Here is a 15,376-nt window from a genome sequence, read left to right as displayed (position 1 = left end):
AGTACTGAGTGCACTATTTAAATAATTACAGTCTAGGTTCAAAACAGTATGTGAACCTCTGGGGTAATATTTGGAGCCGGGTGTTCCAATCAATGAGAAGAGATGAGACTGGAGGTGTGGGCTGTAGACACACAAAGTCAGGTTACTGACACAGCCTGCTCTTCTCAAGAAAAATCAGTTTATGTGCATCATGCCTTGATCAAAACAACTTCAGAGGACCTTAGAAGAAACATAGTGATGCATGAAGCTGGAAAAGGCTACCAAAGCACTTTTAAAGACATGAGTGTTCATCAGTCCCAGTAAGAGAAATTGTCTACAAATGAAGGAAATTCAGTACTGTTGCTACCGTCTCTAGGGGTCAGTGTCCTGCAAAGATCACACCAAGAGTACAACATGCAATGCTGAAGGAGGTGAAATAGAACCCAAGGGTAACAACAAAAGACCTGCAGAAATCTCTAGAACTTGCTAATGTCTTTGTTCATGTGTCCACTAAAAGAAAAACACCGAACAAGAATGGTGTTCATGGAAGGACACCACAGAAGAAAACCATTACTCTCCAAACAAAAACATTACTGGACATCTCAAGTTTGCAAAGACCACCTGGATGTTCCTCAACGCTTCTGGGACAATGTTCTGTGAACAGATGAGACAGAAGTTGAACTTTCTGGCAGAAATACACACACATTTGGAGAAGAAAGGGCACTGCACACCAACACCAAAACATTGTACCAATTGTAAAGAATGGTGGAAGGAGCATCATGATTCGGGGCTGCTTTGCTGCCTCAGGGACTAGACAGCTTGCAATCATTGAGGGAACAATGAATTCAAAATGTCTTGATAACATTTTACAGGACACTGTAAGCGTAGCGGTCCGACACCTAAAGCTTGATAGAAGTTGGATGATGCAACAAGACAATGATCCACAACACAAAAGAGTAAAACAGGATGGTTTAAAAGAAAGAAAATCTGTGTTTTGGAAGGCCAAGTCAGAGTCCAGACCTTAACCCACTTGAGATGCTGTGGCATAACCTGAAGAGGGCTGTTCATGCAAGGTATCCCAGAAATATTGATGAACTGAAACAGTTTTGTATGGAGGGATGGTCCAAAATTCCTCCTCGTCATTGTGCAAGTCTGATCAGCAGCTACAGGAAATGTTTGGTGGAGGTTATTGCTGTTAAAGGAGGTTCTATCAGTTATTAAATACAAGGGTTCACATACTTTTCCACCCTGGATGGTGAATGATTGAACAATATGTTCAATAAAAACATGAAAAGTGCCATTGTTTGCGCTTGTGTTTGTCTATTATTGTGAATTAGATGAAGATTAGATCACATTTTATGAGTAATTAATACAGAAAACCAGGTAATTACAAAGGGTTCAGAAACTTTTTCTTGCAACTGTGATTACAATTTTTGTTACAGAATTTAAGTACTGTAATTTTCTTTGATTTTATACAAACTCACCCAGTTCGTCAGTTGGAAAAGTACTCAATGTGCCTGGAAATGATATATTTGCAGCTGTTTCCATCACTTCCATGTTGTTTTGACTGGATGGTTCTTTGTCACAATCTTCAACTTTTTTAGATTTACCTAAATAAAGCCCAATACATAAAAATCATATATATTAAAAATAGTCAAGAGTATATACTAAATCTTTATTAATTTCACAGCAAAAAGGCACAATTTCTCTATCAGTTAGCCTCGTACGGAAAATAAAACATGCCAGCTGTTAAAATTCACTCGAAGAAGCTATTCAGCCCTCTACATCTCTGCCAGTGGTTTCAAGGAGTTATCCTATCAGTCCCCCTTCCACGCTTATTTCTTTTAAGCTATTTAAATCTAAAAATTAAATTATCTATTCAATCCTTTTACAAATTACTGTTGAACCTGCTTACATCATCCTCTTAGGCATCACATTCCAGATCTTTTTCTTACTTATTTCCCAATTCATATCCATCTTGTGCTTTTGAATGAACTCAGTATACAAATGAAATATGAGCCCAACATTCATCTCATGCCCACTTGTTTCATTTTAATATTTAATAAGCCAAAGAGTTCTATCATGTAAACATAATGATGCTGTTACTTATGTATCCCAATACACACCTATTGAACAATGTTGTGCCACTTCCAACATTGCCCTGTACCAGTTCCAAACTGTTTCTTCCCTCATAGGCTTGGAAACATACAGATTGTAAAACTTCTTGTGTACATTTCAGGAATTCTCTGCATTTTTTCTGTTAAGTTTTCATTTCTCTACACTATATTACCTTTTATTAAAGTGTCAGAAAAGTGCAATCCTTTCAATTTATTTTTTGAGCAGCAGCAGCATATGCAAGTATACTGGTTTCTACACTTAAAAGCTGAACTGAGATCTGGCGTATTAAATTAACTTTTATAGTAAAATGTTGCACAATTGCCACACTGAACCAAAACCTTTGATAAATAGAAATTGTTTACCTATGTTACAGAAATGTCAATTCTGTACTTTGCATTTATAACAATCCTTTGAAAGATTTTCCTATAGATCATAACCTAACAGTAATGAAAAGCTATTTCTTTTCACAAAGACTCCATTTATAGGTAACCACATTTAGGAGCACAAATTCATGGACTGTACATTTTTAGATGAGCCTAGTACAAACCATAATCAAAAAGATCAAATAAGGCCTGAAATGCTGGATCAGATTCGGTCTGCTCCAAGATATCCTGGATAGCTTCATCAGACATGTGGACTTCATTCTATAAAACAAGTAAAATTTATTTTAGCTTCTCCTTTGTTTGAAAAAAATATTCATATATACTTAGACATATTTAGTCATAAGACAACTGTATACATTATAAACATTCTTAGTGTCTTTTTGGAAGAAATAGTGTTTTAAAAAAAGACGTATAATTTTGGAACATTTCTCTTTCCTGTTTTGCAATTTTCTCTTTTCCCATTCTATTTTGACAACATCGCTTATTTACATCCAAGTGCTTCCTAGTGCCAAAAATCATTACACAGCTTGCTGAGTGTAAAGCTTCGTGCTGGCTGGTTGCTCTATCATTCTGAAGAATCTTTATACCAAAAATGACATTACAGATATTCTTCAACTGAAATTTTAATTCAACATTTTTGCAGAGGTAAACTAAAGGAAATATCATATTACAGTGGAGTAGGGACTGGCTTTTTAAATTTCTAAAGTAAAATCTAATTTCCAATCAAAATGAAACTTTCACTGTATTTATAAATTGCAGCAATGGGAGTTTCTACTATTTCTCCAAATAGGTCATGTCCATTCTATTTATTGAAAGATCTCATTAACAGTGCCCCATGGTGGCGTAATGGTTCTACTCCATTCTTACTCTATTTAGGTTTGCAGAGACATAGTTATACACTTGATTAAACAAAAATGCATTCATTCAATATCATTAAAACAAAGAGGAATAATTGGTTCATTTAATTGATTAACTGTTAAGATGCATAAAATAATGAGCAGTAAACAACTCAAAAATAAACATTACCCCTAGGCCTAGGATTTCATCAATGGACTGATCCGGTAAAGTACTACTACTGTCAGGTGGCTTTGTAGGATGTCCACTACTAGTGTCACTGTAAAGACGAAAAAAAAAAGTTGTACTTAAAACAAATTTAGAAGATTATAAATGCTTTGTACTTGATTCTTTGCTAGTGCTTACCTTATCAGACCAGGTACAACTGAGAATTGATTGCATTATGCAGATTTAGCTGAAATGTTCCTACGATACAAGGATGTCAACTACACTTCTGCAACCACAGCATGTTTTGTGTATTGCATTGCATTGCATCATATTGGTCATACAGTGCAAAATGCTTATAAAGTTAATGTTAGACTATCAACCCAGACTCAACATTATACATCTTAACTTGTCCTAATGGCCACTGAGAAGAAGAATCTCAGCATTGGTGAAGGTTAGGGTGAGGATAGGCCCTCACTGCTGGGGGGAAAAAATAACACTTTGCACTAGGTTTCTAAATTCAGTCTATTCAGATAATGCTCCACAGTAGCAGCCCAAACAGTTTGCACATGGCACACCTTGTGTAGTATGCTGACTCCATTATCACCAGCCAGTAACAAATCCTATCCTTATTCAATATCTGGCCCAAAATGCTCAAGATTATGAAGAAGCTACCAGCCTTCCATGTGAAGCTGTGTCAAAGATTTGTTGGCAGTCACAATTCAATGTGTTTTGGGACTTCCCACAGTTTACCTGGGTTGCCACTTTCACTGGAACTCTTAAGCCAGATTTTAACCGAAATTGTATTAATAAACAATTTATCCACAATACTCAACTCCATTATTTTTAGACAGCAGAATGGATTAAAAAAATATGCCAAGTAATTACTTGCAAACTTTGAACATGAAAAACTAATTGAAAATTATTTTGCTTCTAATCTCAGCCTCCAGTGATCATTTTACTGATTTTCTCACAAATATTCTGGTCTTAAGAGTTACAGAGCACTACAGCACAGAAACATGCCCTTCAGCCAACCTAGTCCGTGCCAAACTGTTACTATGCCTGGTCCCATCAGCCTGCACCTCGACCACAGACCCCCATTCCCCTCCATTCATGTACTTATCCAAAGTACTTTGAACAGTAGTGTCTTTCAACAGTGCCGGATACAATAACAGCTATTTTAGCTATCCTTAGTTTTAACTTAATGTACATGTCACTGATGTGTTCAGAGCATGATGTGTTCTTCAAAAAAAACATTGGTTTCACATCACGGAAGAACTCATTGCTTATATGTAATCGCACCAAAATCTTTCAATTTTCAATGCCCTGCGCTCACAATTTTGACTGTTTTCAACTTTTATGTTATGAATTCCCTACTTTTGTAAATGAAAATTTATCAGAGTATTAAAACAAGTTAATACAAATTATTTGAATTAGTGGGTAACCTGCTGCTGCAACAATATGTTCTGTGATTTTTTTAATTGCTCTTTCTCAGAGACTGCTGAAGATAAATGTATAGAGTTGATGCAAAAAAAAAGTTATATCAGCTATATGAGATTTCAGTTAGGAGATAGAGAAAGTTAAACATTTATCATTACATCAAGGAGGATCAGAAAATAAAACTGATTGGTGATGGTTAAATGCATGAGTAATCTGATTAGGTAAATCAGTAGGAACTATTAGTATTTCCTCATTTACTAAACCAGGAAATTAATAGAGATTAGAAACATAGAAAACCTACAGCACAATACAGCCCTTCAGCCCACAAAGCTGTGCCGAACATGTCCCTACCTTGGAAATTACCTACAGTTACCCATAGCCCTCTATTTTTCTGGGCTCCATGTACCTGTCCAGGAGTCTCTTAAAAGACCGTATCATATCCGCCTCCACCACCGTCGCTGGCAGCCTATTCCATGCACTCACCACTCTCTGCGTAAAAAACTTACCCCTGACATCTCCTCAGTACTGACTTCCAAGCACCTTAAAACTGTGCCCACTCATGTTAGCCATTTCAGCCCTGGGAGAAAGCCTCTGACTATCCACACGATCAATGCCGCTCACTATCTTATACACAATAGAAATTGTTTACCCATGTTGCAGAAATGTCCATTCTGTACTTTGTACTTATAACCATCCTTTGAAAGATTTTCCCATTGATTATAACCTAAAAGTAATGAAAAACTATTTCTTTTCACGAAGACTTCCATTTATAGAAAACCACTTTTAAGAGCACAAGTTCATGGACTGTACATTTTTAGATGAGCCTAGTAAAAAAAAAGCTGTAAACAGTGTCAAAATTGTGAGTGCAGGGTATTGGAAATTGAGATATTTCTGTTTCTTTTCAGATATTAGTGTGGTCAGATATGAGCAGCAGCAAAATCAGAGCAGAAAAATTAAAGATTATAACAAGTTTTGGTTATAAATCATTGAGCAATGTTATGATATGCATCATCCTATCTGAAACAGTGGAGGATTCAGAAACCATAATATCTTATGGGAAAAAAATAGGTTTACTGTAATCTTTCAGAGAAATGGCTGGCTGGCTTTGATTTTTCAGAAGTGAAATTAAAAGGAAAGCTGCAGATGCTGAAAACGACAGTTCTAGTCGCCACACTACAGGAAGGATGTGATTAAAATGCAGAAAGATTCACAGGAATATTGCCTGGAGGGCACGAGTTATAAGGAGAAGTGGATAGGCAGGGACTGTTCTCCTTGGTGCAAAGGATGGTGACAGGAGATGGGATAAGCACTGTTTCTTCCCCAGGACAGGGGAGTCTAAAACCAAGGTCTTAGTTTTAAATTGAGAGGGCAAAGGTAAAGGGGATCAGAAGGCGCTAGGTATATGGAATGAGCTACCACAGGAGGTGATAGATGCAGGTATAATTACAATGTTCAAAAAATTATTTGGACAGGTACCTTACAAGGATAGGAAAGGTTTAGAGGGATATGGGCCAAATGCAACCAAACAGGATTAGCACATTTAAGAGATCCTGCTCAGTGTGGACAGGATGGACTGAGGACTTGTTTTCATGCTGTATAACTCTGTGAATGAAACAAAAACAGCAGATGGTGCAAATACCTAACAGGTTAAGCTGCACCCTTGGCACAAGAAATAGTCTTTTTTATGGTCGATGGCCCTTCCTCAGAATTGGCAACAGTTCTTATGAAGGGTCCTTGACCTAAAATATTATCTGTTTCTTTTCCTACATATGCAACCTGATCTGCTGAGTATTTCCAACATTTTCTGTTTTTATTTTTGTTTCGGAGGCACAATCTAGATTTCTGCAGTGGCACAGTTGGTGTGTCTGAAGAAAGTTGGCAATTCAGGTGCCTTTAAGGGCTGCAGATACATTTAAGTAACCAAATTTAAATTACATAAATGTCCCTGCAATTCACACCTCTGGATCATACAACCAGGCCTCTAGATTACAAGCTTGCTAACGTACCCACAATATAACCATACTCTGATAACGCAAACACGAGGAAACCTGCAGCTGCTGGAAATTCAAGCAACACACACAAAACGCTGGTGGAACGCAGCAGGCCAGGCAGCATCTATAGGAAGAGGTACAGTCGACGTTTTGGACCGAGACCCTTCGTCAGGACTAACTGAAAGAAGAGACAGTTGAAAGTGGGAGGGGAGGGGGAGATCTGAAATGATAGGAGAAGACAGGAGGGGGAGGGATGGAGCTAAGAGCTGGAAAATTGATTGGCAAGAAGATACAAGGCTGGAGAAGAGAGAGGATCATGGGATGGGAGGCCTAGGGAGAAAGAAAGGGGGAGGGGAGCATCAGAGGCAGATATAGTGAGCCAGAGGGAGAAAAAAGAGAGAGAGAAAGGGGAAAAAATAAAAAATAAATAAACAAGGGATGGGTTAAGAAGGGGAGGAGGGGCATTAACGGAAGTTAGAGAAGTCAATGTTCATGCCATCAGGTTGGAGGCTACCCAGACGGAATATAAGATGTTGTTCCTCCAACCTGAGTGTGGTTTCATCTCGACAGTAGAGGAGGCCATGGATGGACATATCAGAATGGGAATGAGAATGCAGTATACAGAACTATTTGATTCTGTATACTGGGAAAAACTCTTTTCACAGACCTGGCCAGATAAATTGGACTGAAATCGTCATTTATGCTGCAAAACCCATGGGAAAATTTATTACTTCTATAATTTCTAACATTCAACAACTTACTCTTTAGTCAAGTTCAGTATCATTTAGCTATATATATGTTACATGTATATAACATACAAACGTTTGTAAAACCATATAATGTATATACAAACAAAAATGCTTCTTTGAACCAGGGTGTAAAGTACAATAGTACACATAACACTCGATAGCACTGTGGTAACTTGTAAATTTATTAAAAATATGTAATTTGCACATTAAAGCAATGGTTCAGAATAAGGTTATAGACAACACTAAAGACTTTTTCTTACAGTAAATTTACAGCAGAAATGTATTGATAACTGGGCAATCTCATCTGAAAAATCAGAGACAATATTGGAAGTACTTAAGACAAAAGTAGGTATCAAGAAAGAGATCATAAATCCCAATTGTTACAACATGACACATTTGCATTACCTGAACATAACTTTGTTAATATTTTCCGCAAGTTTTTCCAGGAGAGATCGGTCTTTCAAAATTTTCTCTCTGGCATTTTCAATTACTCTTTGCTGCAGACAAAACAGACACTAAATATCCAAATTTTTAAAAATAACTATGGAAAATGTTAATAAAAAGTGGCATTTTACTGATCAGGAAGGCGTTACTACATTGAAGCTCAATTCTGTTCTCATCTGCTATCTATGTGAATAGCTGGCGATGGTCTCTTTTTCCCAAATAGCCTCTGAAAAGCTGATTTCCTATTATCTATTCCTAGTTTCTTGATGGGCCTTCTTCCATTACTCAAATATTACAGGTCACTTAAGAGAACAAGCTTGCAGTCAACCATGTGAGTGTAGTCGTAACAGGAGAGGAGCTACAAGACGCTTGGCAACTAATGCAGCATCTATCCAACTGAGCTTTTAATGACAGGCTGATAGCACTGGGGTGACTTCTAGTGATGTCATTTTCTTCCTCTACCGTGACCATATGCAAGAACATAAGCAGTTTAGTTTTCTATTTAGCTTCCATCCTGTTTTTGAAAGTCAGAACAAGGATTAAGGTCATCTGACAAGCTAACAGGACATCACAGTTCTTGCATCATGTATTTAGCTCGTGTGAGTCAAAATATTACTCACTAAAATTAGGCATTAATCTTTCACGAGAATCCACTAATATTAACCATTTCAAAAATGTAACTTTCCAGCTCAACACTACGACTGATTGGCTTGTAGAGAAAATGGTGCATAAAATGAAGGGCAACGGCAACATTTAATTTTGAAGCCAGTAAAACTTAACCCTAACCTTCTCTAAACTTCACCTGCATAGTCAGTGAGCACACAAATTATTTCTCTGGATACATCAATATACTTGAAGGGGATTACTGTAGATGAAATCTCTGAAATTCTGTACCATAGGTTCTTATTTTAGCCAGTCTTCTGGGAATATTGCCTAGCATGCACTTGCTGCAGCAATTCCATTTTGAGTAAGCAACCAGTCCACCTTTTTATAAAATTATAGACATCTGTCTTGTCTACACTTACTGGAAAACTTTCAGCAGTAATTTCTACTTGGCATTCTTCCACTTCATTCTCCACACTTCTGGTAGTTGAACTCTGTCCTGTTACAAAACCACTTCTTTTACGAGGAGAATCACTAAATTAAAAAATAAAGTCATCACAAAGTTAAAGTTGCAAAATAAAAATTGTGAAAAAGATAATCAATTGGAATTGGTTTATTAGTGCTACATCTATCAAAGTACAAGGAAAAACTTACAAGGCATTCTGTTCCTGCAGATTAATTCATTACACAGTACGCTGAAGTAGTACAAGGTAAACAGAATGCAGGATAATATTTAGGTACCAGCTATAAGAAGTGACAAAATACATCTTTCATTGGGCTGGTAACTACTAATGAAGCACATGTAGTGACCTCATGCTCCGGAAAAGAAATAATGAAGCTAACTTTTCAGCTCAAAGTCCCTTTGTCAGAAAGAATTAGGAAACAAAAGAAGCTTTTAAAAAAATCCAACAAGTCAAGGATAACTCACCAGAATTTGACTCCTGCCCATCACTATTGTTTAAAATCAAACAAGCCTTTCCTGACCTGTGTGCTCAACTTTCAATACAATTTCAACTTTATTAACACAAGGAAAGAAAATTGTACAAAAGTACAGTGGACGATCCATTTTTTACTTTGATCTCTCATGTGGATAACTGCACAGCCTTTGGCGGACCAAGATGCAATTCAAAAAATAAACTTTTCTGATCTTCAACTATGGCCAACAGAAACATACAACTCTGTGTCTGATCTTGAGCCATTCTACTACCCTCAATGCATTACTTAGGCTCGAATATCCAATGGCAGAATTATAGAGGTCTGTAGCTACACGAGTCGTGAAGGAAGACAAATGCTTGTTTCCACAATATATCATTGTTCCACATCTGATTATTGACCTGCGTATCGTTTGTCTTGCATCTCACCTTCAGTTTTCTATGTTCTACTCTGAGGGATGCAGGGATGTAGTCATGGTCATATTTTATTAATCCCGGGGGAAATTGGTTTTCGTTACAGTTGCTCCGTAAATAATAAATAGTAATAGAACCATAAATAGTTAAAAAGTAATATGTAAATTATGCCAGTACATTATGAAACAAGTCCAGGACCAGCCTATTGGCTCAGGCTGTCTGACCCTCCAAGGGAGGAGTTGTAAAGTTTGATGGCCACAGGCAGGAATGTCTTCTTATGACGCTCAGTGCTGCATCTCGGTGGAATGAGTCTCTGGCTGAATGTACTCCTGTGTCCACCCAGTAACATTATGTAGTGGATGGGAGACATTGACCAAGATGGCATGCAACTTAGACAGCATCCTCTTTTCAGACACCACTGTCAGAGAGTCCAGTTCCATACCCACAACATCACTGGCCTTACGAATGAGTTTGTTGATTCTGTTTTGTATGTTTTACTGCTAATCAACCAAAACTGAGCGTCACCCCGTAAAACTGTTTAGTTTTTCTGTGTAGTACTAAGTTGTTTCAGTGTACTACTGTATTTGTTGATGAGAAAATCTTGCTACTATGACATTAACATGACATATATTTAATACAAAAATAGTTGCTTAAAATACACTGATTGCACAGAAAAAAAATTCAATAGAAATCAATGCAACTGAAAATGACATGGATACAGTCAGAAACACGAGAAAATCTGCAGATGCTGGAAATCCAAAGCAACACACACAAAATGCTGGAGGAACTCAGCAGGTCAGGCAGCAGCTATGAAAAAGAGTGTTGTTTTGGGCCGAGACCCTTCATCAGGAATGCAAAGGAAGGGGAGAAGAGGAAGAAGTACAAGATGAAACTAGGGAGGGGGGAGGGGTGAAGCACTGAGAATTTGATTAGTGGAAGAGATAAAGGGCTGGAGAAGGGGGTATCAGATAGGAGAGGACAGAAGGCCATGGAAGAAAGAGAAAGGGGAGGAGCACCAGAGGGAGGTGATGGGCAGGTAAGGAGATGAGGTAAGACAGAGCAACAGGAACAGCGAATGAAGTGGGGGGAATTACCGGAAGTTCGTGAATTTGATGCTCATGCTATCAGTCTGGAGGCTACCCAGACGGAATATTTAGTGTTGTTCCTCTAAACTGAAAATGGCCTTATTGTGACAGTAGAGGAGGCCATGGATTGACATGTCAGAATAGGAAGCAGAATTGAAATGGGTGGCTACCAGGAGATCCTGCTTTTTCTGGCAGACGGAGTGCAGATGCTCGAAGCAGTCTCCCAGTCTATGTCGTGCCTCTCCAATATACAGGAGGCCACACCAAGAGTATTGCATACAGTAGGTCAGGGATCCCCAACCTTTTGCGCACCGCGGACCGGTTTAATATTGACAATATTCTTGCGGACTGGCCCACCGGGGGTTGGGGGGGGGGTTCAAGTTCAACAGTGCGTGACAGGGAATAAGGAAAGGTGCAGCTGACTCATATCATTTCATATTACCAAATCATATCGTTTCCTCGCGGCCCGGTAGCATATCTTTGGGCCCGGTGGTTGGGAACCACTGCAGTAGATAATCCGAAAAGACTCACAGTTTAAGTGTCTTTTAACCTGGAAGGACTGTTTGGGGCACTGAATGGTAGGGTATAAGGAGGTATAGGGGCAGGTGTAGCATTTGTTCTGCTTGCAAAGATAAGTACCAGGAGAGAGATCAGTGGGGAGGGACAAATGGGCAAAGGTGTCGTGTAGGGAGTGATCCCTGTGGAAAGCAGAAGGGGGGGGGGGTGGAAGATCCGACTGGAGATGGTGGAAGTTACGGAAAACTATGTGCTGGATTTAGAGGCTTGTGGGGTGGAGGGAAGCCTCTTTCTTTGAAGAATGAGGACACCTCTGTTGTTCTAGAATGAAAAGCCTCACCCAGAGGGCAGATGCAGCAGGGACAGAGAAACAGAGAAAAGGGAATGGCATTTTACAAGTGACAGGATGGGAAGAGGTCAGAGATACAGTCAGACCATTCTAATAAGCAGAAAGCAAGCCAGAGGAAAGAAAATGCTACCTCAAAACCTCTCATTAATATGAAGAATTATATAATCATGAAATAAAAATTGAATTTAGCATATTAATATTGTAACAAAAGTTCTAGCTAAAAAGTTTAAAAAATTGTAAATCTTAAATGTAATGAAATAACTTGGAATTTTATTCAGTTATCACAAACTAGTGACCATCTTGAGTCAACTGGTTGTTCTAGCTATTAAACACACATATCACTCTCTATCAGTGGATTAGACTACCATATTTGTGAAAATGAAGTTTAGATCTTCACACAGCCTTGTTAAGTTTATTAATTCCTGCATCTGTCAAGATTTATCAAACACACGAGGGGAAAGCAGAGATGTGCAAACACACTAAGCAGTCAAGAAATTGAATCGCACAATAAAAATCTTGTGCAAAGTATATTACACTAGAAATGTGCAATTTATCATTTAAAATTTTTATTGATCTTGATCGTAGTATTTAGCATCCTACTAGCTTACCACTTTCGTTTCCCTGGAGAAACATGTTCAGGTTGTAATCTTCGATCATGAGGTCCAGGAACGACAATGTGAAGAGCTTCACCTAAAAAGAAAAATTAAACTTATTCTTTTATGATACAAATTTGAATTAGCATGGCAAACTAGAGATTAATTACTTTTGATTTACATCCACAACATATGACTCAATGCTCTTCATTACTTGCAAAGTTGAATTTTAAAATTATATACTGTATTTTTAAAAAAATCAAACTATTTATCTACTCAGAATCAGAATGTTTACTATCACTGACAAAAGTGCATGAAATTAGTTGTTTTGCGGTAGTGGTAAAAGACATAATATTACTATAAATTACAAAATAAAAAGAGCAGAAAAAAAAGGAATTACAAGATAGTGTTCGTGGACTGCTCTGAAATCTGATGGCAGAAGGTAAGAAGCTGTTCCTAAATCACTAAGTGTGTGTCTTCAGGGTCCTGTATCTCCTCCCTGATGGCAATAACGAGAAGAGGGCAAGAAATGCACCAAAATAATTTAACTCAAAGCTACAGTCTTTTTTAATAAAGCACATGTCTTTAGTTAATTTGTGTAATAAACTGAACCACTAATGGGACTACTCCTCCAAGAGGACCACAATATTGTCGTGGTTTGGAGGCTTCCATGCCTCAATGACCTGGAGAGATATGTAGGTTGGAGTCAGGGCTTTATGATTTAGCTCCTGGCAGGGTCACTCATGCCAAACAGGTCAAAGGATAGAGGCCAGACTAAGCGTAGTCCACCGATCCTCCAGGTTTGGGGGTTCAGCTCAGGCCTGACAATCTTGACTGGTAAAACGAGATGGTTACAGAAACAGCAATGAAGAATCCTTCTACATTTGTGTGTGACGGTATTTCTGAGTCTCTACCCAGGACTTGCATGACTGACAGTCATGAAAACCGAGAGGAAGCTTGATGAAGCCCTGAACACCACCAGAGACAGAGGACCTTCATTGCAGCCCTAAACACCATGGCACAGTGGGCAGCAAGTAATAGGACGACTAACAACCTTACACTGTTCTATGCATATCTAACATTAATACAAGTTGGCAGCCATTGTTATTAGATGTTCCGAAAGCTTTGCTGAAAACAATGTGTGCAGTTTTGGGAGTTAAATCCTTTAAGTGCACTTCCAGTGGTAGACAAGTGAACTTTAAAAGTATTTCACAGATAAGTTTAAAAAGTTCCATTCACCTTACAAACAACAAATGATATCAACAGTAAAAAGTGACAAGCAGACATTGAGGCTTCAATTAAGGCAGTCTAGCATGGACACATTCAACTGTAGTGCAATCAAAATCAAATTCAAACTACTATCATCAATCAAAGTGGGAACAAATTCTGACATTCTACACGGAGTGGACAGACAGTAGAAAAACCCTGCAGCACTTCATCACAGATTAGACAACAAACAACATGGTTTAGCCTACTTACCCCGGAATCAAGCTTGTTGCTTCCAGTAAACCACAATTTACATTCCATAAGAACCTACTTACCAGTTGAATTAGTGGCAGGTCGACTTGTATCTTGCGAATGGATTTGGTTTGCACCACCATCTGGTCGAGCTTGTGGAATGAATGGACTGGTTCCAGAACTGTGTGCAATGACTACTGGGCTTGCAGATAAAGGTGTGATAATCCTCTGTTCTGTTTGTGAAGGAATAGTCAGGAGGCCAGCGTTAGCCCTGGACACCTGCCTTGAAGAACTGTTCCCTTGGCGTCTTAATTCATTCAAACCATTTTTTGTTCGAGCTGTGGAACACCAATGCTGAAGTTAGTTTTAAAGAATGGGGATTCAGTTTCCCTTTGGCAAAACACGATGTGCAATTGCTGCAGATTTTTATCAATATGGAAAACTCTAAATACTTCAGTTTATATTTGCATGATGCGTCACTTACTTATCTTTTCCTGGTACGCCAATTTCTCTTTGACAGCAAATGGCTTCATGCTGGTTTAACCCTTCACCCATAATTTGGCTCCAAAACGTAAGATAAACCCTAGTATTCTCTATGCTAAATAACAAGTATATCAACAATTATTTTGTATGAAATATATTAAAAGATACCTCTTTGGTTTGCAGCCAGTGCAACAGAGCTCTGCTGCAAGCTCCTGTAAATAAAAGAAATACATTTGTTAGAGGTAGATTCAAGAATCAAAAGTTAAAAAATAATAATTCCACTTCAAATCAATCTGAATGCTCTCTTCCAACAGATTGGTAAAGTGTGGTTAAAGTAAAAAGGGAAGGAGAGATTTTTATTTCAATTATTTTGAGATACAGTACTGAACAGGCTCTTCCAGCCTAATTAGCTGCACAACCCAGTAACTCACCTATTAACACCAGCCTAATCACAGGGCAATTTACAACAATCAATTCACGTTTGGAGTGTAGGAGGACACCAGAGTACCTGGAGGAAATCCACATGGTCACGGGGAGAATGTAAACTCACTGACAGTGTCAAAATTGAACTCCCAACTTTAATCACCCCAAGCTGCAATAGTGGTGTGCTAACTCCATGCTACTGTGGCTACTAATGTTTGCAGAATAAAAATAAAACACAAAGTTTAGAAAAGTTTAAGAATTTTAATGCCAGGCAAGATAGAGACAAATTTGAGGGATGGGAGCTGAATGAAAGACTGTAAATGTTATATTTGAATGCACGCAGTTTATTAAACAAGATAGACAAGCTTAGAGCACAGTTAGAAAACAGCAGGTATGCCATTATGGGCTCCACTAAGT

The 15,376-nt window shown here is 38.2% G+C and overlaps 1 protein-coding gene across 2 annotated transcripts in view; it reads right to left on the bottom strand.

The window, feature by feature from the left end:
• npat (nuclear protein, ataxia-telangiectasia locus) overlaps positions 1–15,376 on the bottom strand; it is a 57,661-nt gene that overhangs the window by 23,567 nt on the left and 18,718 nt on the right. For both annotated transcript variants that reach the window (XM_072263108.1, XM_072263109.1), the window contains exons 5-12: positions 14,705–14,748; positions 14,137–14,391; positions 12,611–12,692; positions 9,129–9,240; positions 8,065–8,156; positions 3,507–3,594; positions 2,645–2,741; positions 1,464–1,589 (exon numbers count right to left, since the gene is read on the bottom strand). In XM_072263108.1, the coding sequence (XP_072119209.1) occupies positions 1,464–1,589; positions 2,645–2,741; positions 3,507–3,594; positions 8,065–8,156; positions 9,129–9,240; positions 12,611–12,692; positions 14,137–14,391; positions 14,705–14,748 (896 nt within the window). The remainder of the gene's footprint in view (positions 1–1,463; positions 1,590–2,644; positions 2,742–3,506; positions 3,595–8,064; positions 8,157–9,128; positions 9,241–12,610; positions 12,693–14,136; positions 14,392–14,704; positions 14,749–15,376) is intronic.

Source organism: Mobula birostris, chromosome 7, assembly GCF_030028105.1.
Source record: "Mobula birostris isolate sMobBir1 chromosome 7, sMobBir1.hap1, whole genome shotgun sequence".
NCBI classification, from domain to species: domain Eukaryota; kingdom Metazoa; phylum Chordata; class Chondrichthyes; order Myliobatiformes; family Myliobatidae; genus Mobula; species Mobula birostris.
The sequence above is the reverse complement of the archived record's forward strand: the minus strand, read 5'-3'. Positions and strand labels throughout refer to the sequence as shown.